This window comes from Scyliorhinus torazame, chromosome 5 (assembly GCF_047496885.1).
Source record: "Scyliorhinus torazame isolate Kashiwa2021f chromosome 5, sScyTor2.1, whole genome shotgun sequence".
Lineage (NCBI taxonomy): Eukaryota > Metazoa > Chordata > Chondrichthyes > Carcharhiniformes > Scyliorhinidae > Scyliorhinus > Scyliorhinus torazame.
In genome coordinates this window covers 94,688,159-94,713,602 of record NC_092711.1, presented here as the reverse complement: position 1 = coordinate 94,713,602, position 25,444 = coordinate 94,688,159, and the positions used below count along the sequence as shown (strand labels likewise).

Sequence of the window (25,444 nt, the reverse complement as noted above, 5' to 3'; positions counted from 1 at the left end):
AAAGCTCTCGAAGGAAGGAAGCACAGGTTCAGGTGCTGGTGGAGATCCTGTTGCATCCTCAGTCACCAAGAGTAATTATATATAAAATCGAGGTCTTGAAATATGTGAAGGTATGATTGATAAGTTTGCAGATGGAAAATTGTTGGTGTGGTAACTAGCGAGGAGAAAAGCCTTAAATTACAGCATGATACAGATGGGCTGGTTATATGGGCAGAACAGTGGCAAATGGAATTTAACCAGGAAAAGTGGCAGCTCTTGTACAGGGTCAGTATAGACATGGTGTGCCAAGTGACATCTGTGCTGGATCATTCTAGAAAACACTGAACATTCAGTATCACGAGCAAGAGGGAAGAAGATAGAGGAATTACTGATTCTGGGATTGAATCCAGCAAGAGTTTGCATCTTTTGGGGAGGAGAGAGGAAGGACCCATTGGGGGAAAAAAACCTTAAGTTCTGCATTGTTCCACAGGAGAGCAGCATTTAATCATCTTGAGAAATGGAAAATAGATGACCTATTGACAATAATTTGTTTGATTATTTTTATCAGTTGGTAACGAAGTTATTTTGTATTTACTGCTTGTGGTGTCAATGGTGCGGCTATTACCCAACATTCACTGCGCCTGTGAATGTGCCCTGTGCACTCCACAGGAGCCCAGTGCGCAGACGCATTGCTCGGTGTATCAAGCATGCGCAGTGTCACTTTGCTCGGAGGTCTGGGCGTGTTGGAGCGGCTGTTTCCAGCAGTGGGGCTGAGGGAGGAATGGAGCCGGGAGTCGGGCAAAGAAAACTTCACTATATTACACTGGAGAAAGAAGGTTGGAAAGATCTCAATACAAACACAAAAATACAATTCAAATAATTTATTTTCTTTTACCCCAGCAATATCCTGACAGAAACAAAGGCCGTAATTCTCCGTTCACATCGCTCCCGTGAATGGAGTTCTGGATGAGTGCCAAATTCTCCGCTCTTCATAAATTCTGACATTGGTAAGAGGCGTTTAACAACATGGAGGGAGCGAGAGATCTCGGGGGTGGGCGGAAACGTTGTGAAAAGCTGCTGCAATCCTCGGAAAAGAGTTTCCGGGACACCATTTGTACCGAGCGGAGCTGCAGCTCCTCATGTTCGGCTCGGGTTAACGGCCGCCATCTTTGTTGGATGTGCATCAGGGCGCATGCGCGTTTGTCGTCTTTGTCGGGCGATGTTTCAATGAGTGGGGCGATCTGGATCTGGAGATTATCGACCTTTGTGTGGAAGGGTGGTGTTCCAGATCATTATCACTCACTGTATAAAATGACTACCTCCTATCTCCCCTGTAGATCTTATTCACAATCTTAAATCTGTGTCCTGTAATCCTTTTACAATCTACTGATGGGAATAGTTTAAAAAAATCTTTTGCCGGGTTTGCCGTTGTTTCTGGTGACTGGGTCGATGCCGGGTGTTCCGTCTGGTTTTATTCCCTTTTTCATGTTTTTGATGTGATTGAATCAGCTTGGACCAGTCCATTTAGGATCCAGAACACAATTGAAGTCTCCTCCAAGAATCAATTGATCTGTATCCAGGTCTGGGATGGATTCCAACAATTTTTTTACAAATGTTTCTATGAGATCCCCTCATTTTAAAAAAAAGATAGAGAAGCAGAATTATGCCATTCAGCCCATCGAGTTTTCGAGTTTGCTCTGCCATTCGATCCTGGCTGATATGTTTCTCATCCCCATTCATCCTGTATTGTAGCTCTCTTGAAATGAATGCGAACATTGCATTTGCCTTTCTAACTGCTGACTTTCCTTTATTTGTCCTTGGGATGTGGGTGTCGCTGGCATTTGCTGCCCATCCCTAATTGCCCTTGAACTGAGTGGCTTGCTGGGCCATTTCAGAGGGGGCAGTTTGGGAGGATGTGAGGCTGAAGTGATTAAATGACAAGGGGGATAATGGTGCAAGACAAAACTGGGTGACAATGATATAAGTAAATAAACTAATAGGACACGAGAAGAAATAAAAGGCAGGTCCAGGTGAGGTATAAATGGCAAAAGCAGAACCGTTACCAGCACCAACTGTCTAAAAATATTGGAGTGATGATTATAATCTGAAATTACTGAAATGAATGTGTCTGGAAGGTCATAAATTGCCGAACGAAATTGTACCCGAATAGGAGCCTGAGTATGGAGACTTGGGAATTTTCACAGTAACTTCATTGCAGTGTTAATGTAAGCCTACTTGTGACACTAATAAGGATTATTATTATCTGGAGCAATCCAGTCAGAGTCATTCTCCTGCTCTGTCTCTGTATCCTCACAGCTTTATTTCTCTCGGGTTTCTATCCAATTTTTCAAAACATCATTTATTGTGGCTATTTCCAAACTCCATCAGAGGCAGCAAGTTTCAGCATTGACACTGGCTGGGTAAAAACATTCTTCCTCATACCTACTGGACCATTTACATGCATAGATATGGAGCAACGTAGAAAATAGGAGCAGGAGGAGACCATTTGGCCCTTCGAGCCTGCTCCACCATTCATCATGATCAGAGCTGATTCAGCTCAATAGCCTAATCCCGCTTTCCCCCATATCCTTTGATCCCCTTCGCCCTAAGTGCTGTATCGAACTACTTCTTGAAAATATTCCACAGGCTCACCACTCTGTGGGTGAAGAAATTTCTCCTCATCTCTGTCCTAAATGGTCGACCCCGTATCCTCAGACTGTGACCCCTATTTCTGGACACACCCACTATCAGGAACATCCGTCCTGAATCTACTCTGTCTCGCCCTGTTTTTTTTTTAACATAAATTTAGAGTGCCCAATTCTTTTTTTGCAATTCAGGGGCAATTTTAGAGTGGCCAATCTACCTACCCTGCACATCTTTGGATTTGTGGGGGTGAGACCCACACAAACACAGAGAGAATATGCAAACTCCACACACACAGTGACCCGGGGCCGGAATCGAACTCGGGTCCTTGGCGACATGAGGCAGCAGTGCTAACCACTGCGCCACCCACTGTTTCGAGGTTTCTATGAGATCCGCCCTCATTCTTTTGAACTTGGGGCAGCACGGTAGCACTGTGGCTTCACAGCGCCAGGGTCCCAGGTTCGATTCCCCGCTGTCTGTGCGGAGTCTGCACATTTTCCCCGTGTCTGCGTGGGTTTCCTCCGAGTGCTCCGGTTTCCTCCCACAGTCCAAAGATGCGCAGGTTAGGTGGATTGGCCATGCTAAATTGCCCTTAGTAACCAAAAAGGTTGGGAGAGGTTATTGGGTTACGGGGATGAGGGGGAAGCGAGGGCTTAAGTGGGTCGCTGCAGACTCGATGGGCCAAATGGCCTCCTTCTGCACTGTATGTTTTATGTTCCAGCGAATACTGGAATACATTGCGCAGGTCAAGGACACACAGCCTGAGTGAGAGAGATACAGACCGAGTGAGAATTTGGTAATTTGGTGCAGTGAGGTAATTCGGTGAAGAGTGGGAGAAGGTGCTTTTTCCCTACTGTTTTGTTCTCTTTCTTCGGGCCTAATTTCGGGAGCCGTTCGGAGGAGGAGGAGCAGTCTCTGTGAGTATAAAAACCTAACGGAAACTTCCTGTTTTCCAGTTTTTTTCCCAAAAGTGACGTCAGAGGGAAGCTGTGATCTGAGTGGTTGATAGCAAATCTGCCCCAAATTTTTTTAAAAACACAGCTAAACTCATAAACTTAAATTAAACTAATTAATTAATTAAGTGATGGCTGGTCAGGTGATGTGCTTGAGCTGCTTGATGTGGGAGCTGGCAGATCCCATTGCGAGCTGCAGCGACCACATCTGCAGTAAGTGTTGGCTGCTCGAAGAGCTCCGGCTCAGAGTTGATGAGCTGGAGTCTGAGCTTCAAACACTGAGGCACATCCGGGAGGGGGAGACTTACCTGGACACTGTGTTTCAGGAGGCAGTCACACCAGTCAGAGTAAATCCTGCCAGTGGCCAGGGACAGCAGGGTGTGACTGCAAGTCAGGCAGGTAAAGGGAACCAGCAGTCAGGAACTCAGGAGCCTCAGCCCTTGACTCTGTCCAACAGGTATGAGGCACTTGCTCCCTTTGTGGATGGCGAACAGGGCTGCAGGAAGGATGAGTCAGCTGACCAAGGCACCATGGTTCAGCAGGCCATTCAAGGGGAGGGAGTAAATAGGCAAGTTGTAGTTGTAGGGGATTCTATTATCAGGGGGATAGATAGTATCCTTTGTGAGCCGGATAAAGAGTCCCGCATGGTATGTTGCCTGCCCGGTGCTAGGGTGCGGGACATCTCTGACCGGCTTGATAGGATACGGGAGAGGGAGGGGGAGGATCCAGTTGGTGTGGTCCATGTCGTACCAACAACATAGGCAAGTCTAGGAAAGAGGACCTGTTTAGAGATTATAAAGAGCTAGGATTCAAATTAAAAAACAGGTCCTCCAGGGTCATAATCTCCGAATTACTGCCCGAGCCACGTGCAAATTGGCATAGGGAGGCAAGAATAAGGGAAGTTAACACGTGGCTGAAAGAGTGGTGTGGGAAAGAGGGGTTCCTTTTCATGGGACACTGGCATCAGTTTTGGGACAGGGGGGACCTATACCGTTGGGATGGTCTCCACCTGAACCGAGCTGGGACCAGTGTTCTGGCGAAAAGAATAAATAGGGTGGTCAATAGGACTTTAAACTAAAGATTGGGGGGGAAGGGAAAGTCAGGGAACCAAGAGGTGAAGTAATCAGTGGGAAGCGTAGCTGCTTAGGAATACAAAAAAAGCACGAAAAGACAAAACTCAGGAGAGGTTACGATAGTTCCCATCCCACAAAATATGACACAGTGTACGGAAAGGCTCAGTAAACCAAGGTCCACCACACTAAGAAAACAAAAAGGGACGGTCAATAGAGAATTAAAGGTGCTATATTTAAATGCGTGCAGTGTACGGAACAAGGTAGATGAGCTTGTGGCCCAGATTGTGACTGGCAGGTATGATGTGGTAGGCATCACAGAGACATGGTTGCAGGGGGTTCAGGACTGGCATTTAAACATCCAGGGATTCACAACCTATCGAAAAGACAGGGAGGTGGGCAGAGGGGGCGGGGTTGCCTTGTTAATTAGGAATGAAATTAAATCAATAGCACTAAATGACATAGGGTCAGATGATGTGGAGTCTGTGTGGGTAGAGTTGAGGAACCACAAAGGCAAAAAAACATAATGGGAGTTATGTACAGGCCTCCGAACAGTGGTCAGGACCGGGGACACAAAATGCACCACGAAATAGAAAGTGCATGTCAGAAAGGCAAGGTCACAGTGATTATGGGGGACTTCAATATGCAGGTGGACTGGGTAAATAATGCTGCCAGTGGACCCAAGGAAAGGGAATTCATTGAATGTTTACAGGAGGGCTTTTTGGAACAGCTTGTGATGGAGCCCACGAGGGAACAGGCCATTCTGGACTGAGTGTTATGTAATGAGCCAGACTTGATTAAAGATCTTAAAGTAAGGGAGCACTTAGGAGGGAGTGATCATAATATGGTAGAATTCAATCTCCAATTTGAAAGAAAGAAGGTAGAATCAGATGTAAAGGTGTTACAGTTAAATAAAGGTAACTACAGGGGCATGAGGGAGGAACTGACGAAAATCGACTGGGAGCAGAGCCTAGTGGGAAAGACAGTAGAACAGCAATGGCAGGAGTTTCTGGGAGTAATTGAGGACACAGTGCAGAGGTTCATCCCAAAGAAAAGAAAGGTTATCAGAGGGGTGATTAGGCAGCCATGGCTGACAAAGGAAGTTAGGCAATGCATCAAAGCAAAAGAGAAAGCCTATAATATGGCAAAGAGTAGTGGGAAGTCAGAAGATTGGGAAGGCTACAAAAACAAACCGAGGATAACAAAGAGAGAAATAAGGAAAGAGAGGATCAAATATGAAGGTAGGCTAGCCAGTAACATTAGGAATGATAGTAAAAGTTTCTTTAAATACATTAAAAACAAACGGGAGGCAAAAGTTGACATTGGGCCGCTCCAAAATGACGCTGGTAATTTTGTGATGGGAGACAAGGAAATAGCTGAGGAACTAAATAAGTACTTTGCGTCAGTCTTCACAGTAGAAGACATGAGTAATATCCCACCAATTCCGGAGAGTCAGGGGGCAGAGTTGAATATGGTAGCCATCACAAAGGAGAAAGTGCTAGAGAAACTAAGGTCTAAAAATTGATAAATCTCCGGGCCCAGATGGACTACATCCTAGAGTTCTAAAGGAGACAGCTGAAGAAATAGTGGAGGCGTTAGTTATGATCTTTCAAAAGTCACTGGAGTCCGGGAAAGTCCCAGAGGATTGGAAAATCGCTGTTGTAACCCCCCTGTTCAAGAAGGAAACAAGGAAAAAGATGGAAAATTATAGGCCAATTAGCCTAACCTCGGTTGTTGGCAAGATTCTAGAATCCATTGTTAAGGATGAGATTTCTAAATTCTTGGAAGTGTAGGGTCAGATTAGGACAAGTCAGCATGAATTTAGTAAGGGGAGGTCGTGCTTGACAAACCTGTTAGAGTTCTTTGAAAAGACAACAAATAGGTTAGACCAAGGAGAGCCAATGGATGTTATCTATCTTGACTTCCAAAAGGCCTTTGATAAGGTGCCTCACGGGAGACTGCTGAGTAAAATAAGGGCCCATGGTATTCGAGGCAAGGTACTAACATGGATTGACGATTGGCTGTCAGGCAGAAGGCAGAGAGTTGGGATAAAAGGTTCTTTTTCGGAATGGCAACCGGTGATGAGTGGTGTCCCGCAGGGTTCAGTGTTGGGGCCACAGCTGTTCTCTTTATATATTAACGATCTAGATGACGGGACTGGGGGTATTCTGGCTAAGTTTGCCGATTATACAAAGATAGGTGGAGGGGCAGGTAGTATGGAGGAGGTGGGGAGGCTGCAGAAAGATTTAGACAGTTTAGGAGAGTGGTCCAAGAAATGGCTGATGAAATTCAACGTGGGCAAGTGCGAGGTCTTGCACTTTGGAAAAAAAGAATAGAGGCATGGACTATTTTCTAAACGGTGACAAAATTCATAATGCTGAAGTGCAAAGGGACTTGGGAGTCCTAGTCCAGGATTCTCTAAAGGTAAACTTGCAGGTTGAGTCCGTAATTAAGAAAGCAAATGCAATGTTGTCATTCATCTCAAGAGGCTTGGAATATAAAAGCAGGGATGTACTTCTGAAGCTTTATAAAGCATTAGTTAGGCCCCATTTAGAATACTGTGAGCAATTTTGGACCCCACACCTCAGGAAGGACATACTGGCACTGGAGTGGGTCCAGCGGAGATTCACACGGATGATCCCAGGAATGGTAGGCCTAACATACGATGAACGTCTGAGGATCCTGGGATTATATTCATTGGAGTTTAGGAGGTTGAGGGGAGATCTAATAGAAACTTACAAGATAATGAATGGCTTAGATAGGGTGGATGTAGGGAAGTTGTTTCCATTAGCAGTGGAGACTAGGACCCGGGGGCACAGCCTTAGAATAAAAGGGAGTCACTTGAGAACAGAGATGAGGAGAAATTTCTTCAGCTAGAGAGTGGTGGGTCTGTGGAATTCATTGCCACAGAGGGCGGTGGAGGCCGGGACGTTGAGTGTCTTTAAGACAGAAGTTGATAAATTCTTGATTTCTTGAGGAATTAAGGGCTATGGAGATAGAGCGGGTAAATGGAGTTGAAATCAGCCATGATTGAATGGCGGAGTGGACTCGATGGGCCGAATGGCCTTACTTCCGCTCCTATGTCTTATGGGATACAATCCTAACCGATTCAACCTAACCTGCATATCTTTGAACTGTGGGAGGAAACTGGAGCACCCCGAGGAAACCCACACAGACACGGGGAGAAAGTGCAAACTCCACACAGTCAGGGTGGGAATTGAACTCTGGTCCCTGGTGCTGTGAGGCAGCAGTGCTAACTACTATGCCACCCCTGTCTTGCAACCCTCAAGAAAAAAACAAATCCTTATCCCCATCTGAAATGGGTGACCCCTCACTTTGCAAGTGACCCCCTTGTTCCAGATTCTCCCACAAGAGGAAACATCCTCTCCACATCCACCCTGTCAAGACCCCTCAGCATCTTATATAGTTCAATCCAGGTTTTACCCAAAACTTTAAATCTGTGCCCCGACTGCTTGTACGATCAGTGAATGGAAACAAAGTTTCTTTGTCCACCTGATCGAAACTTGGCATAATCTTGTGTCCCTGAATCAAATCTCCCCTCAACCTCCTTTGCTGGAACCATTCTGGTAAATCTCCTCTGCACCTTCTCCAAGAACCTTCACATCCTTCCTGGAGGGTGGTGACCAGAGCTTTATAAAGATTCATAGAATAGAATTAGAACCATAGAATTCCTACAGTGCAGAAGGAGGCCATTCGGCCCATCAAGTCTGCACTGATTCTCTGAAAGTGCACCCTGCCAGGCCCACACCCCTACCCTGTCCCTGTAGCCCCACTGAACCTGCACATCCCTGGACACTAAGGGGCAATTTATCAAGGCCAATCCACCTAACTTTCCCTTCTTTGGACTGTTGGAGAAAACCTGAGCACCGGGTGGAAACCCACGCAGACACGGGGAGAAAGTGCAAACTCCACACAGACAGTCACCAAGGCCAGAATTGAACCCGGGTCCCTGGCACTGTGAGGCAGCAGTGCTAATCACCATGCCACCAGAAGCATAGTTTTGGTATCAATATTTCTGCTTATGAAGCTCAAGATTGAAATTTTTTTGCCAACTATTCCCTTAACATGTCTTGTAGATATACAAAATCCCTCTTCACCTCTTTCTCCTCCCAAAGAGGCCAGTTGGGTTTTTATGACAATCCAGCAGTTTTCCTGGTCACTTTTTCCCAGTGCCGGCCCCACAAATCACCAGATTCATTCAGCTCAATTTCACAACCTGACTGTGTTTTTGTGGGTTCTCTCTCACTCCCTATTTTCTGTTTTTAAATCAGTTTCACAGGGTGTTCGAAGTGGAGGATTCCAAGTCCGAAAAATCAAACCAAGCATCACATCGGGATCTGACAGAGTCCTCAATTTATCAGATCCTGAATATCAGTGGATTTTGAACATGGAAGGAAAAAGCATCGTTCAGAGTGGGGAGAAACCGTACATGATTTGTGTGTGTGGACGAGGATTCAGTCAGTCATCAGGCCTCACAAGCCACAAATGCAGTCGCACTGAGGAGAAACCGTGGAAATGTGGGGACTGTGGGAAAGGATTCACTTCCCCATCCCAGCTGGAAACTCATCAACGCAGCCACACTGGGGAGAGACCATTCACCTGCACCACGTGTGGGAAGGGATTCACTCGGTTATCCGGCCTGCAGGCACACCAGCAAGTTCACACTGACGAGAGACTGTTCAGGTGCTCTTACTGCGGGACTGGGTTCAGAAACTCATCTCACCTCACTGCACATCACCGAATTCACACTGGGGAGAAGCCATTTGTCTGTGCCAAGTGTGGCAAGGTATTCACTCAGTCATTCAACCTGCAGAAGCACCAGCGAATTCACTGTGGGGAGAGGCCATTTGCCTGCGCTCAGTGTGGGAAGGTATTCACTCAGGCATCCGCTCTGCAGAAGCACCAGCGAATTCACACTGGGGAGAGACCATTCACCTGCTCAGAGTGTGGGAAAGGATTCACTCAGTCATCCCTCCTGCTGAGACACCAGCTAGTTCACACTGATGAGAGACCTTTCCAATGTCCAGACTGCGGGAAGTGCTTTAAAAGTTCTTGGGATCTGATGAGCCATCAACATGTTCACACTGACGAGAAACCGTTCAGGTGCTCTCACTGCGGGACTGGGTTCAGACGATCATCTCAGCTCACTTTACATCAGCGAATTCACACTGGGGAGAGACTATTCACCTGCGCCAAGTGTGGGAAGGGATTCACTCAGTCATCTACTCTGTCCACACACCAGCTAATTCACACTGGGGAGAGACCATTCACCTGCTCCGAGTGTGGGAAGGGATTCACTCAGTCATCCCACCTGCGGATTCACCAGCGATTTCACACTGGAGAGAGACCGTTCCAATGTGCAGACTGCGGGAAGTGCTATAAAAGTTCTTGGGATCTGAAGTGCCATCAACGTGTTCACACCAACGAGAGACCGTTCAGGTGCTCTCAGTGTGGGACTGGGTTCAGACGATCATCACACCTCACTGCACATCAGCGAATTCACACTGGGGAGAGGCCATTTGCCTGCTCCAAGTGTGGGAAGGGATTCACAAACTCATCCACTCTGCAAAAGCACCAGCGAGTTCACACTGGAGAGAGACCGTTCATCTGCGCCAATTGTGGGAAGGGATTCACTCGATTATTCAACTTGCAGACACACCAGCGAATTCACACTGGGGAGAGACCATTCACCTGCTCTGAGTGTGGGAAGGAATTCACTCAGTTATCCAACCTGCAGCAGCACCAACGAGGCCACAAATAACCACAGTGATTGGATTTTGCTGTTCCTCACATTCAGGTCTCATTTGGGTCTCTTTCTGCTGATAACAAACTCCAGCCCATTTACAAGGGCTAATATTCTGGCTAAAAGTCAAATAAATTAGATTTGTGTTAAATACGCAGAGTGCTGAAAAGTTTTAATATCTCTGACACAAGTTAGTTCCTTTTAAAGTACTCTCGCTCTCCCCTGTTTCTTCCATCCTCACCTCCAACAAGAAGTGTGAGGAGCTTGTGGAGCTTCTTTGTGACTGAGATTGAGTAAATCCGATCAGCTGCCTCTGCTGCTTCCCTCCCTTCCACGAGCCCACCGGCCCAAACTGTCTCTAAATTTCATCCTTTCCCGAGTCCTGAACCCACATCTTTCTCTAGTTTCTCTCCCATCTCCCCTCATGCCCTCTCAGAGCTCATCTTGTCCATGTGACCCAGCTCCTGCTCCATCGACCATCAGCCAACTACCCTGTGTCCCTGGATATTGTCAACATTTCTCTCTCTTCAGGTACTGTCCTTCTGTCCTTCAAATCTGCCATCATCACCCCCTCCTCAATAAAACAAACCCTTGACCCTGCCATCCTTACAAATTACTGCCCCATCTTCAACCTCCCTCTCCTCTCCAAACTCTTTAAACATGTTGCCACCTCCCAAATCCTTGCCCATTTTTCCCAGAACTCCCATGTTTGAATCCTTCAATCAGGTCTCTGCCCTGTCACCGTGAAATACAAGAGACAAACAGAATCTTACTCGGAGAGAAGACAGACAATCCGGGAGCTTGGATGCAAGGGTGGCACGGTAGCACAGTGGGTAGCACTGTTGATTCACAGCACCAAGGACCCGGGTTCGGTTCCCGGCTTGGGTCACTGTCTGTGCGGAGTCTGCACGTTCTCCCCGTGTCTGCGAGGGTTTCCTCCGGGTGCTCCGCTTTCCTCCCACACTCCAAAGATGTGCAGGTTAGGTGGATTGACTATTCTAAATTGCCCTTTGTGTCCAAAAGGTTAGATGGGGTTACAGTGATAGGGTGGTGGTGTGGGCTTAAGTAGGATGCTCTTTCCAAGGGCTGACACAGACTTAATTGACCGAATGGCCTCCTGCACTGTAAATTCTCTGATTCTATGAGGTGAGATTGTGCTTCCTGAGCTCCAGCCAGGTGATGTTAAACACTCAGGCAGGAAAGACAAAAATCTACAACGTGTTTAAAACAGCTGATTTATTTCACCAATATCGAGAATGTTAAACTCCAGTCCTTTCGAGGCTATTATCATCAGAAACAAACTCCAACTATCAGAGTAAAAACCTGAAAGTTCTGGTCCAGATAGAGGCCATTTGGCCCATTGTGTGAGTGCTGGCTGAAGTGGAGCTTTCAGCTTAACACCATTTTGCAGATCTCAGTCGATTGCCCTGTATGACCCAGTCCTTCAATTGGATATCCAAGACATTTATTTTAAGAGATCAGGATTTCTGCTTCTAGGACCCTATCAGACAGCGAGTTGTGGACTCCCACCACTGAAATGATGACCTCCCAGAAGCCATAGCTTTGCCAAAAGAAGTATCCATTCTAAAGTGTAAGGTCCGTATTCAAGACAACACTACAGAAGCACAAGGAAACACCCTTGCAGACCGAGTAGCAAAGGAAGCTGCCTCCCATTGGGATTCTTCAGCAGAACCAAGACACATCTACAAATTGGGAGTGACCAATTTATTACAAGGGCTACGTGAAATGCAACATGACTCTACACAAGAAGAGAAATGGTCATGGTTAGACTCGGGTATCCAGTTGTATGATGATGATACATGGAGACAAGTTCAGACTGATACACAGTTGCACCACAGGCACTGATGCCATTTCTGGCCCAACAGATCCATTCATGGGGACGTTTAGCCCCAGGACAGATGATGGCTCGATTCCAGAAAAGTTGGTGTGGCAAAGGATTCAAAAAACATGCACAATTGGTCTCAAACCACTGTGTAACATGTCAAAAGAACAACTTTGGACCTATAACATCAATGCCTCAGCTAAAAGCTCCTGCCCCTGCAGGACCATTCCAGAACATACAGGTCAATTACATCGCCCTTCCTACATGTCAAAGATACACTGACTTCCTTGTAATAGTGGATAAGTTCTCTAGATGGGTAGAGGCTGCTCCAGCCAGGAGGGCTACAGCCACCCATACATCCAAAGTCCTATGCAAAGGCTATATTCCCAGATGGGGAGTACCAGCTAGCATTGACTCAGACAATGGAACCCACTTTACAGGTGCTGTTTGCCAGATGGTGTGCAGGTTACTGAACATCGATTGGAATCTACACTGCCCTTATCATCCAGAAACATCAGGACAAGTGGAACGCATGAACCGGACTTTAAAAGAACGTTTGTCCAAATACAACCAAGAAGGCATGAATTGGATTCAAGCCTTGCCACTAGGTTTGTGCAGTATCAGAGCAACCCCAAACAGAACCACAGGCCTAAGCCCTTTTGAGGTCATCACTGGCAGACTCATGTCACTGCCAGCAACTATTGACTTAAGAAAGGCAGACTGTCATCTGATTAGTGATGTTTTACTTAGTTATTGTCAAAACTTAACAAATGCTGTCAGGTGTCGGCGGCGTGGGGCGTTCCTCCTGAGGGGGGCCACGACTCGGTGCCCGGCGATTCCGTTTACGTAAAAAAAGATTCAGTGCGAACGTTTAGGAGCCAAGTGGGAAGGCCGCTACCAGATATTACTCACAACCCAGTCAGCCGTGAAACTCCAAGGAAAGAAATCATGCATTCACGCGTCACATGTGAAGTGCGCGTACCAAAATCAGAATCTGTCAAAATATTTGCCATAATATTGATTTTCAGTTCCATGTTTGGTCCAGCAGGCCTTACCCAGGAGTTCAATGTTAACACGTTCCTTTACATGTCCTGTACCTATGCCAGAGACTTTAACGTCTCTAAATGCTGGGTGTGTTCTTCTATCCCTACCAATTCCCAAGTCGGTATCCCACGACAACCTGTTCCTTTTACTTTATCCCAAATGGCAGAATGGTACATTTTCCAAAATCCCGACTATACCCTTCCCCAATGTGGAGACACCAGAACCAAAGAAACGATAAACGATGAGGTTAAGAGATGGTGATCTACAGGCCGCCCATTAAACACTTTCAAGCGATGGTATCAACATGTCTATGATCAGAAACAGAAACCACCCCAAGTAACCTTCCCAACTGGTCATAACCACACTGGGACCATATGGTTAATCGGCGATAATCATAGAGCATGGAATGCGGGATACAGTAAATGTGAATATTATTTGGATGCGAGTGCCAGAACACCGTGCACTCATGACACAAGAAAGGTAGTGGTCTATGGACATGAAGGGAATCCCATCGACTTTAAAGGGCTACCTAATCACACCGATGGGACAAATTGTACAGAACTTTGGTCCCCACAAGTGGTTGCCCAATATTCTACCTATAATGGCACCTATTACATCTGCGGTAATACTGCATAACCTTGGCTCCCAATGAGCTAGAGAGGAGCGTGCTATTCAGGATTCATTGTCCCCTTCATCCGCCATTCCTTTCCCTTTCCCTAGCCGATGCTATAAACGCAGACTCAAAACATGGACCTCTCATCCCACAGTTTGAGAAATATCAACCTACCACTATCATCACGAGGTCTAAACGCAAGATCACAGGGGCTGCAAAATTCTTTTCTGCTCTCATCCCTGCCTATGGCGTCATCGTATTGACCGGAGAATACATTAAATTGGCCGTAGACCTAGAGAAAAAAGCCAATGACACTGCCCGAGCCCGAAGTAGCATTTCAGCCGAGATGCTCCCCATTCGAACTGTGGCTTTACAGAATCGGATGGCACTTGACTATTTGCTAGCTGAAAAAGGTGGAACCTGTGCCCTGATTGGTGCAGAGTGTTGCACCTACATCCCAGTTATTCAGAAGAAATCAAAAGCTTGTCAGCACATATGCAAGAAGAAGTTAGGAAACTTTACCAACCCTCTGACACCACTCTTTGGGGATGGTTCTCTGGATGGGTGGGTGGCACAGGAATTTCTATCATTCAGGGACTTCTCTGATTTTTCATATTTGTGCTTGTCATTTACGTAGTGATCTTGCCGATCAGATGCATTAGCCAATGTATGGCTACCTATAATGCCCCAATAATCAAAGTGGTTCATAGTGGTCCAACTGCACTATCAGCCCATGACATTGAACAAGGCTCCTACTATTGAACTTTTATTACTGCATTATTACCCAAATATTACTCCATTCATATAATCAATTTCCATTATTACTGAATCGTTATGGTACTGTATAATTATTTTTTTGAATAAAATGCTTCCAAAATGCTTGTATCGCTTGCAAAGCTTTGCCCGTTCCAGTGTTGAAGGCTGTTCACAAACAAGTGAACGATTACAGACAATGTGAATGCGTTCCTCCCCGCGCTTACTTCTATCTTGTCACATTTCTTCCTTAATTTCTATTCATTATTTTGATTCATCTTATTAATCTTTAGAAGAATCAAAAGGGAGGACTGATAGAAATTGGCTTGTCTAGTTAGCTATAGATGATAAAGGTAAAAGGTTTAAATGAGAACACATTAAGCATAATTTGAGTGCAACAAAGCTGGAAACCCATTAAGGGTTCATCCAGAAAATCCACTTTAGTTTTCTTTCATTCAACCTAGATTTTAACATTTGCAAATTGTTGAGCCAAACAAGGTCAGTGACGCCAAATAGCTAAAAGACCCCATTGTATGCTGCTGCTTTTCCAGCACAGGCAGTCTCGTTTCCATGGTAATAGACAGTCAAAGGTCATAATGCCCTGAAGGCTGTGTTTTTTCTAAGTAATGTTGAGATGCAGGTGTCGATAATTTGGAAAATTGGCAAGTGATTGAATGGGAAAATTACACCAACATATTCAAAAACCCATATCTCTTAAATTGATGGACAGACACTTTGGCTGAATTGAGAAAATTCGAAATAGTTAAAGCCAATCAGCAGTAAAAAGAAGGCCAGACTTTGAGATAACAATTCTCTTAAGAATCACTTACCGGAATGGAAAAGTGCTTCTGTTGCTCTGTTCTGTTTCTCTTCTTGCTCACTCCATCTATATTTCTGAAACCTTTGCTGCTCGCTTTGCTAATCAAAATTACCCAGTTACTTTATCTGGTGTATTATGATTTGAAAGAAAACTCAACTTCTGTATTCGCGAAAGACAATTAATCTGACTAGCTTGCTGCAGGGCTAGTTGTTAATTCTTTCTAAATTTTGTATTAAAAACAAGTCTCCCAGTGGCACAGCTGACAAATAAAGTTCAACTGGACTTTGCCAACAAGCACAGACTTGACATCTGTTATTTGGGAACTGAGAAGGAATAACACATATCCAGGGTTCCGAATAGACATAGAGATCCATTAACCCCCTTCCACTCCCAATCCTCTGCTAATTATTTTAAATCTAAACCCCTTGGTTATTGATCTATTCATGAAATAGATCCTTCTTATCCATTCAATCCAGGCCCCTCATAATGTTAAACACCTCAGTTAATCTCTCCTCAGTGTTCTCTGTTCCACAGAAAACCACCTCGGCCCCTCCAATCTTTCCTCATTGTTAAAATTCTCCATTTGTGTCAACATCCTCGTCAATCTGCATCCTCGCTGTATGAATACATCCTTCCTGTAATGTGGTGACCAGAACTGTACTCAGTAATGCAGCTGTGGTTTAACTAGTGTTTTGGACTGTTCCAGTATAACCTCCCTGATCTTATAATAAAAACAGAAAATGCTGGAAATACTCAGCAGCTTTGGCAGCATCTGTGGAGAGAGGGGTTTCAGGTCTTTCCTCCAATAGAAATTGCTGGGAATATTCCCTGCTCCAGTACTCTGTGTCCCCGTGAATAACAAAGTATCCTCTCTGCCTCTACAATCACCATGTCTACCTCTCCTGTCACCTTCGGGGATCTGTGGACATGCATTCTATCGCCCCTCTGTCCCGCTACAGATCATACCATTCATATTCTTTCCCTTTGCCGTGTTTGTCCTCCCCAAATGTATTTATTACCCCGCGCTTCTCTGGATTGACCTCAGTTTGCTACTTTTCTGGCCCGCTGATCAGTCTATTTGATGTCTTCCTGCAGCCATTGCAGCCTTGGTTCAAACATGAACAAAAGCGCTGAATGCCTGAGGTGAGAGTGACTGTCCTTGACATCAAGGCAGCACTTGACCGAGTATGGCATCAAGGAGCCCCAGCTAATCTGGAGTCAATGGGAATCAGGGTGAAAACTCTCCGCTGGTTGGAGTCGTACCTGGCACAAAGGAAGATGGTTGTGGTGGTTGGAGGCCAACCATTTCAGCTCCAGGACATCACTGCAGGAGTTCCTCAGGGCAGTGTCCTCGGCCCAACCATCCTCAGCTGCTTCATCAACGATCTGCCTTCATCATGGGGATGTTTGTGGATGACTGCACAATGTTCAGCACCATTTGCGACTCCTTAGATAATGAAGCAGCTCTTGTCCAAATGCAGCAAGACCTGGACAATATCCAGGCTTGTACTGACAAGTGGCAAGTTACATTCATGCCACACAAGTGTCAGGCAATGATCATCTCCTACAAGAGAGGATCTAACCATCGCCCCTTGACATTCAATGACATTACCATCGCTGAATCCCTTACAATCAACATCCACTGGTCAAAATCTGAACTGGACGTGCCACAGTAATACTGCGGCTGCCAGGGCAGGTCAAAGATGAGGAATCCTACGAAGGGTAACTCATCTCCTGACCCCCCCCCCCCCCCCCCAGCCTGTCCACCATCTGCAATGAACGAGTCAGGAGTGTAATGGAATATTCTCCACTTGCCTGGATGAGTGCAGCTCCAACAACACTCAAGAAGCTCAACAGCATCCAGGACAAAGCCCGCTTGATTGCTCCCCCTTCCACAAACATTCAAACCATCCATCACCGACGAACAGTGGCAGCCGTGTGTACCATCTACAAGATGCACTGCAGTAACTCACCAATGTTCTTTAGTCAGCACCTTCCAAACCCATGACCATCTAGATGGCCACGAGCAGCAGATCATGGGAACCCCATCACCTGGAGGCTCCCCTCCAAGTCACTCACCACCCTGACTGGCAAATATGTCATTGTTTCTTCCTGTCGCTGGGAGAACATCCTGGAACGCACTCCCTAGCAGCACAGTGGGTGGACTGAATGACTGCAGCGGTTCAAGAAGAAAACTCCCCACCACGTTCTGAAGGGCATCGAGGGATGGGCAATAAATGCTGGCCTAACCAGTGAAGCCCACATTCCATAAATGAATAATAAAAGTCTGCAGCTTTCTTTCTCACTGTCAAAAAGAGGACCGTAAATGACTTAATGCTGTCCCCATGTTAAAGTCTAAAGCATTGATATAGAACTCAAGAAGCATGGAATCATGACCTGAGAAATCTAGAATCGCACTGGAAATACTCCACCAATCACAAACATACCCCTCGACCACTGCCCTTTGCTTCCTGCTGCTCCAGTTGATGTCACTTCCTGCACTTGTGATTGTTCTGGACATGAGAAGTATCCTGGTTTTCCCACGTGGAGCAGGACTGGAATCCCTGGCCAGGTCTTTAGTTATTTGATTAGTTGACTTAAGCAAAATAAATTTAAGATTAAAATAAATAAAGATTCATCAGCTTCTCACCAATCAGTTTCTTCCATTGAGCTGAAGTCACCTTTTACCGAGAATTAACTGAAATGTTTTTGATAATTGTTTTATTTAAATAAATGTAAAATACCCAATTCTTTTTTTTCCAATTAATGGACAATTTAGCATGCCCAATTCACCTACCCTGCACATCTTTAGGTTGTGGGGGTAAGACACACGCAGACACGGAGAATGTGCAGACTCCACATGGACAGCGATCCGGGGCCGAAACCAGGTCCTCAGCGCCGTCAGGCAGCAGTGCTAACCAGTATGCCATTGCACCATCCGTTTTTGTTAGTTGTTAATATCTAAACCTCTCAAATGATTAATTGACTGAGAAATTCAGACATCTTTACTCCTACAATGTCAACTTCATCTTTATCCCCTGGATTTGATGAATGGACCACGATTCTATGAATGATGATCAGATTGATTTCAGTTTTGTGATGACTAATGAATTGTCTCACTTTACAATTGATGAATGCAGTGACCAGGATGTGTTCTCCACAGGACTGGGATGCCCTGTCATTGCCTTTATTTATTTCATAATTAACTGACTGAAGCAACAATAAGCTGGAGGTTAAAATAAATAAAGATTCATCAGCCACTCACCAATCAGATCGTTCCATTTGCCTGAAGTCACGTTATTTTTATCAGGAATTAACTGAAATGATTTTCTTCATTCTTGTTACCGAAACAGCTCGGATTTTAACTTCCTGAAGAATTCAGATTTTTTCACTGTTACAATCGCTTGTCATTCAGCTTCAACTTTATCCTCACGATTTGATCAACAGAACACTGACTGCAATTATATAAATGATCAAATTGACTTCAGGTTTATACTAATTAATGAATCATGACTTACAGTTCATTAATACAGTGACCAGAACGCTTCTTGCATCATCTCCTTGCTCTTATATTCCAGGCATCATCCAAGAAAAGATTCTTGGCTGCCTGATCGATCTCTCCAGCTACCTGTGGATAGGGACTCCAATGCCTCTCTGTTGCTCTACGTTCTCAGTATCATTCTATTTATAGTTCATTTCCTTGTCTTGTTTTCCCTCTGAAATTCATTGTCTCTCACTGTTTGTAGCACAGTGGTTAACACTGTTCACAGCGTCAGGGTCCTAGGTTTGATTCCCAGCTTCGGTCACTGGTCTGTGCGGAGTCTGCACATTCTCTCCATGCCTGCCTGGGTTTCCTCCGTGTTCTACTCCCACAATTCCTGAAAGACATGCTTTTTAGGTGAATTGGACATGCTGAACTCTCCATCTGTGTACCTGAACAGGCGCCGGAATGTGGCGACTAGGGGGTTTTCACAGTCACTTCATTGCAGTGTTAATGTATGCCTACTTATGACAATAATAAAGATTATTATTAAATTGAATTCCGGGTTGGCAGGGTGGTGCAGTGGTTAGCACTGCTGTCTCATGGCGCTGAGGTCCCAGGTTTGATGCTAGCCCTGGGTCACTGTCCATGTGGAGTTTGCACGTTCTCCCCACGTCTGCGTGGGTCTCACCCCAAGTTAAAAGATGTGCAGGGTAGGTGGATTGGCCATGCTAAATTGCCGCTTAATTGGAAAAAAATTGGATGCTCTAAAAAAAAAAAATTTAACGATTGAATTCCATTTGTAATTGTTCTACCCATGTGACCAGTCCATTGATATCTTCCTGCTGTCCACGGCTTTCTCCCTAAATGTCAACCATACATACAATTGTTGTACCAGAAAACTGTGAAGCCCCACTGGAAACAGGCATCCAGACATCATTCAATCCTGGATGTGATTCACAGCAGCAATAACAGCAGAATCCATCCCCTGCTGTCGCCTGTGAACTTGCTGTTGTTTCAGCAGGTTGTTTGACTGAGCGAATCCCCTCCCACACACACAGCAGGTGTACGGCCTCTCCCCACTGTGAACCATGTGTCAGCAGATTCCATTTACTTTTAAATCCTTTCTCGCAATCAGAGCATTTGAAAGGTCTCTGATCAATTTGATAAGTTGGTGTGTTGTAAGGTGGGATGACTGAGTGAATTTCTTGTCACACACGGGGCAAGTGTACGGTCTCTGTCCAGTGTGAACTCGGTGTCTCAGAAGGTGGGCTAATCGGGTGAATCCCTTCCCACAATCGGAACAGGTGAATGGCCTCTCTCCGGTGTGAATGCGTTGGTGTTTCAGAAGATCCCTTATACTTTTAAATGTTTTCACACATTCAGAACAATTAAAAGGTCTCTGATCAGTGTGAACAAATTGGTGTGTCTGGAGGTTCGATGCACAAGTGAATCTCTTCCCACACATGGAGCAGGTGAACGGCCTCTCCTCAGTGTGAGTGCGTTGATGTATCAATAAATAATTTTTACTTTTAAAGCTCTTCTCAAACTCAGAACAATTAAAAGATCTCTGATCAGTGTGAACACGTTGGTGTGTCCGGAGGCTCGATGACTGAGTGAATCCTTTCCCACAAATGGCGCAGGTGAATGGCCTTTCTCCAGTGTGAGTGCGTTGATGTAACAGTAAATCCTTTCTGTGTTTAAAGTTCTTTTCACAGTCAGCACATTTAAATGGTCTCTGGTCAGAGCGGACCTGGTGGTGAGTTAGGAGTTTTGATAAAGTATTAAATCCCTTTCCACATTCCAGACAGGTGAAAGGCCTCTCACCACTGTAAACATGCTGGTGTATGATGAGGTATGATGACCGAGTGAATCCCTTCCCACACGTGGAGCAGGTGAATGGCCTTTCCCCAGTGTGACTACGTAATTGAATCCCATCCCACAGTCCCCACATTTCCACGGTTTCTCCATGGGTATCGACAGGTTTATCAGATGTAGGTAAGATGCAGATTTGAGGTCACTATCAGATCAGCCGTGATGTTATTAAATGCTGGAACAGGCTCACGGGGCTGAATGTCCAATTGCTGCTTCATGATTCCTATCGTGCGAATGTCCTTTTGTCTCTTCAGCTTGGATTCAGTTTGTTGTGGGCAAATTCTCCACTTCTAACCCCTAGTAAAAGGAGGTCATCAATGTCAGTCCAGGATAGAAATTCTTAAAGAGACAATTCTAGTTTCTCTGGAACATTTTTTCCTCTCCTGTTCCTCCAAAGCTGTCAATCCCAGTCCCACACACTCTCCCTCCCTCCTTCCTGGGCTGTAATCAAAACCCATCTCCCCATCTGCACCATTTATTTCCTCCACTCCCAGTTTTCTCCCTCCCTTTCCTCTGCCTGGGATCAGTTCTCCAGCTCCTGTCTGCAGACTGACAATAAAACCAATGGGTCTTATTGGGGGTTTGGGGCCTCCAGCGGGTGTTTGTGAATCCTCCCCGCCCATCTGCCAGTGTTTCCTTCCTTGCCAGAGATCAGAGTCCTCATTGATTTGAGTGCAAAGTGTAAGCTCTTATTTCTTGTGCCCCTCCCCCATCCTCTGATGTGAACCATCCTCCAATGTCTGGAGCAGGATGGTGCCCGTTAACCTGGGCCTGTTCCCGGGAGGGAGGGACAAGCTCCGCAGCTGCAAACCAGGGAGCTGACAATGATTGTGAAGGGTTTGCTCCAGTTCACAATGCCCGGGGACTGATTGACGGCAGGTTCGGAGCTACAGGAAGAGGGGGCGTAGCTGGAGGACCGAACTAGAGAAGGTGGTCCTCCAACCAATCAGAGTGAATGGGAGGCGGGGTAGAGCCTCATGCGGCGCTTAATCTGGGCCTTTCTGGGATAAAAGTCCGAGCAACTTCCGCCGGAGCAACTTTTGCCGTCAAATGTCATCCCTCCCTCCCGACTTACCCAGTGGTATCTGACCGTTTGAAAATTTCCAAACGATCGCCTGAACCGGAGTTACTCTCTTTTTTAAAAAAATATGTTTGTATTAAGAATTTTTCAACAATATTTTCCACCTTACAAACAAAACGCCCCCCCCCACCGTAACAAAAAAAAGAAAGAGAACTCGCGTGGCAAGACATGAACATGGGAAGTCAATAAGATACAGAACTTTGTACATTGGATTCATCCCGTACATGTCAGTTTCCGGATTATTCATGTGTTTTCTTGCTCAAATGCCCCCCAAAGAAACCCCCCTCCCCCCGCTCCCTCCCCTCCCCTCCCCTCCCCCACCCCACGAACGATGACCCCCCCTCCCCCCCCGGGTTGCTGCTGCTGCTGTCCGACCTTCATCTAATGCTCCGCGAGATGGTCTAGGAACGGTTGCCACCGCCTGTAGAACTCCTGCGCAGACCCTCTCAAGGCAAACTTTATCCTCTCCAACTTGATAAACCCAGCCATATCATTTATCCAGGCCTCCACGCTGGGGGGCTTCGCCTCCTTCCACATTACAAACAACAAAGAACAAAGAAATGTACAGCACAGGAAAAGGCCCTTCGGCCCTCCAAGCCCGTGCCGACCATGCTGTCCGACTAAACTACAATCTTCTACACTTCCTGGGTCCGTATCCCTCTATTCCCATCCTATTCATGTATTTGTCAAGATGCCCCTTAAATGTCACTATCATCCCTGCTTCCACCACTTCCTCCGGTAGCAAGTTCCAGGCACCCACTACCCTCTGCGTAAAAAACTTGCCTCATACATCTACTCTAAACCTTGCCCCTCTCACCTTAAACCAATGCCCCCTAGTAATTGACCCCTCTACCCCGGGGAAAAGCCTCTGACTATCCACTCTGTCTATGCCCCTCATAATTTTGTAGACCTCGATCAAGTCGCCCCTCAACCTCCTTCGTTCCAGTGAGAACAAACCGAGTTTATTCAACCGCTCCTCATAGCTAATGCCCTCCATACCAGGCAACATTCTGGTAAATCTCTTCTGCACCCTCTCTAAAGCCTCCACATCCTTCTGGTAGTGTGGCGACCAGAATTGAACACTCTACTCCAAGTGTGGCCTAACTAAGGTTCTATACAGCTGCAACATGACTTGCCAATTCTTATACTCAATGCCCCGGCCAATGAAGGCCAGCATGCCGTATGCCTTCTTGACTACCTTCTCCACCTGTGTTGCCCCTTTCAGTGACCTATGGACCTGTACTCCTAGATCTCTTTGACTTTCAATACTCTTGAGGGTTCTACCATTCACTGTATATTCCCTACCTGCATTAGACCTTCCAAAATGCATTACCTCACATTTGTCTGGATTAAACTCCATCTGCCATCTCTCCGCCCAAGTCTCCAAACAATCTAAATCCTGCTGTATCCTCTGACAGTCCTCATCGCTATCCGCAATTCCACCAACCTTTGTGTCGTCTGCAAACTTACTAATCAGACCAGTTACATTTTCCTCCAAATCATTTATATATACTACAAACAGCAAAGGTCCCAGCACTGATCCCTGTGGAACACCACTGGTCACAGCCCTCCAATTAGAAAAGCATCCTTCCATTGCTACACTCTGCCTTCTATGACCTAGCCAGTTCTGTATCCACCTTGCCAGCTCACCCCTGATCCCGTGTGACTTCACCTTTTGTACTAGTCTACCATGAGGGACCTTGTCAAAGGCGTTACTGAAGTCCATATAGACAACATCCACTGCCCTGCCTGCATCAATCATCTTTGTGACCTCCTCGAAAAACTCTATCAAGTTAGTGAGACACAACCTCCCCTTCACAAAACCATGCTGCCTCTCACTAATACGTCCATTTGCTTCCAAATGGGAGTAGATCCTGTCTCGAAGAATTCTCTCCAGTAATTTCCCTACGACTGAAGTAAGGCTCACCGGCCTGTAGTTCCCTGGATTATCCTTGCTTCCCTTCTTAAACAGAGGAACAATATTGGCTATTCTCCAGTCCTCCGGGACATCCCCTGAAGACAGTGAGGATCCAAAGATTTCTGTCAAGGCCTCAGCAATTTCCTCTCCAGCCTCCTTCAGTATTCTGGGGTAGATCCCATCAGGCCCTGGGGACTTATCTACCTTAATATTTTTTAAGACACCCAACACCTCGTCTTTTTGGATCTCAATGAGACCCAGGCTATCTACACACCCTTCTCCAGACTCAACATCTACCAATTTCTTCTCTTTGGTGAATACTGATGCAAAGTATTCATTTAGTACCTCACCCATTTCCTCTGGCTCCACACATAGATTCCCTTGCCTATCCTTCAGTGGGCCAACCCTTTCCCTGGCTACCCTCTTGCTTTTTATGTACGTGTAAAAAGCCTTGGGATTTTCCTTAACCCTATTTGCCAATGACTTTTCGTGACCCCTTCTAGCCCTCCTGACTCCTTGCTTCAGTTCCTTCCTACTTTCCTTATATTCCACACAGGCTTCGTCTGTTCCCAGCCTTTTAGCCCTGACAAATGCCTCCTTTTTCTTTTTGACGAGGCCTACAATATCTCTCGTTATCCAAGGTTCCCGAAAATTGCCGTATTTATCCTTCCTCACAGGAACATGCCGGTCCTGAATTCCTTTCAACTGACACTTGAAAGCCTCCCACATGTCAGATGTTGATTTGCCCTCAAACATCCGCCCCCAATCTATGTTCTTCAGTTCCCGCCTAATATTATTAACATTAGCCTTCCCCCAATTTAGCACATTCATCCTAGGACCACTCTTATCCTTGTCCACCAGCACTTTAAAACTTATTGAATTGTGGTCACTGTTCCCGAAATGCTCCCCTACTGAAACATCTACCACCTGGCCGGGCTCATTCCCCAATACCAGGTCCAGTACCGCCCCTTCCCTCGTTGGACTGTCCACATATTGTTTTAAGAAGCCCTCCTGGATTAGCAAGATCCTTCGCCAGTCTACTAGGGACGCAAAGGCCAGAATGCCAGCCTCTTTCGCCTCCTGCACTCCCGGCTCGTCCACTACTCCAAATAGTGCTAACCACCGGCTTGGCTTTACCCGGACTTTCACCACCTTAGATACTGTTCCCATAACTCCTGTCCAGAACCCCTCCAGTGCCGGGCATGACCAAAACATATGGACATGGTTCGCCGGACTTCCTGAGCACCTCCCACATCTGTCCTCCACCCCAAAGAACCTACTCAGCCTCGTCCCCGTCATATGCGCTCGATGAACCACCTTAAAATGTATCAGGCTAAGCCTGGCACACGAGGAAGAGGAATTAACCCTACTTAGGGCATCAGCCCACAGCCCCTCCTCAATCTCCTCCCCCAACTCCTCCTCCCATTTCCCCTTCAGCTCCTCTACCAAAGCCTCCCCCTCTTCTTTCATCTCCTGGTATATCGCCGACACCTTGACCTCTCCAACCTATACGCCCGATATCACCCTATCTTGAACCCCCTGTGCTGGGAGTAGCGGAAATTCCCTCACCTGCCGCCTCACAAACGCCCTCACCTGCATGTACCTGA

The 25,444-nt window shown here is 46.1% G+C and overlaps 3 protein-coding genes across 3 annotated transcripts in view; 2 read left to right on the top strand and 1 right to left on the bottom strand.

The window, feature by feature from the left end:
* Nucleotides 1-25,444, bottom strand: part of LOC140419002 (uncharacterized) — a 283,990-nt gene that overhangs the window by 129,830 nt on the left and 128,716 nt on the right. The gene's annotated exons all lie outside the window — the stretch shown is intronic.
* The window catches only part of LOC140418987 (uncharacterized), a 384,502-nt gene that overhangs the window by 268,680 nt on the left and 90,378 nt on the right, over nucleotides 1-25,444 (top strand). The window lies entirely within an intron of this gene.
* LOC140418985 (uncharacterized) lies at nucleotides 701-14,788 on the top strand. The gene is made up of 2 exons (XM_072502678.1): nucleotides 701-986; nucleotides 8,938-14,788. Exon 2 carries the CDS (start codon nucleotides 9,054-9,056, stop codon nucleotides 10,425-10,427), a length of 1,374 nt encoding a protein of 457 aa, XP_072358779.1. The 5' UTR covers nucleotides 701-986; nucleotides 8,938-9,053; the 3' UTR covers nucleotides 10,428-14,788.

Excerpts from the sequence above, each read along its gene's own strand:
- LOC140418985 (XM_072502678.1), top strand. The coding sequence starts at position 9,054 with ATGGAAGGAAAAAGCATCGTTCAGAGTGGGGAGAAACCGTACATGATT.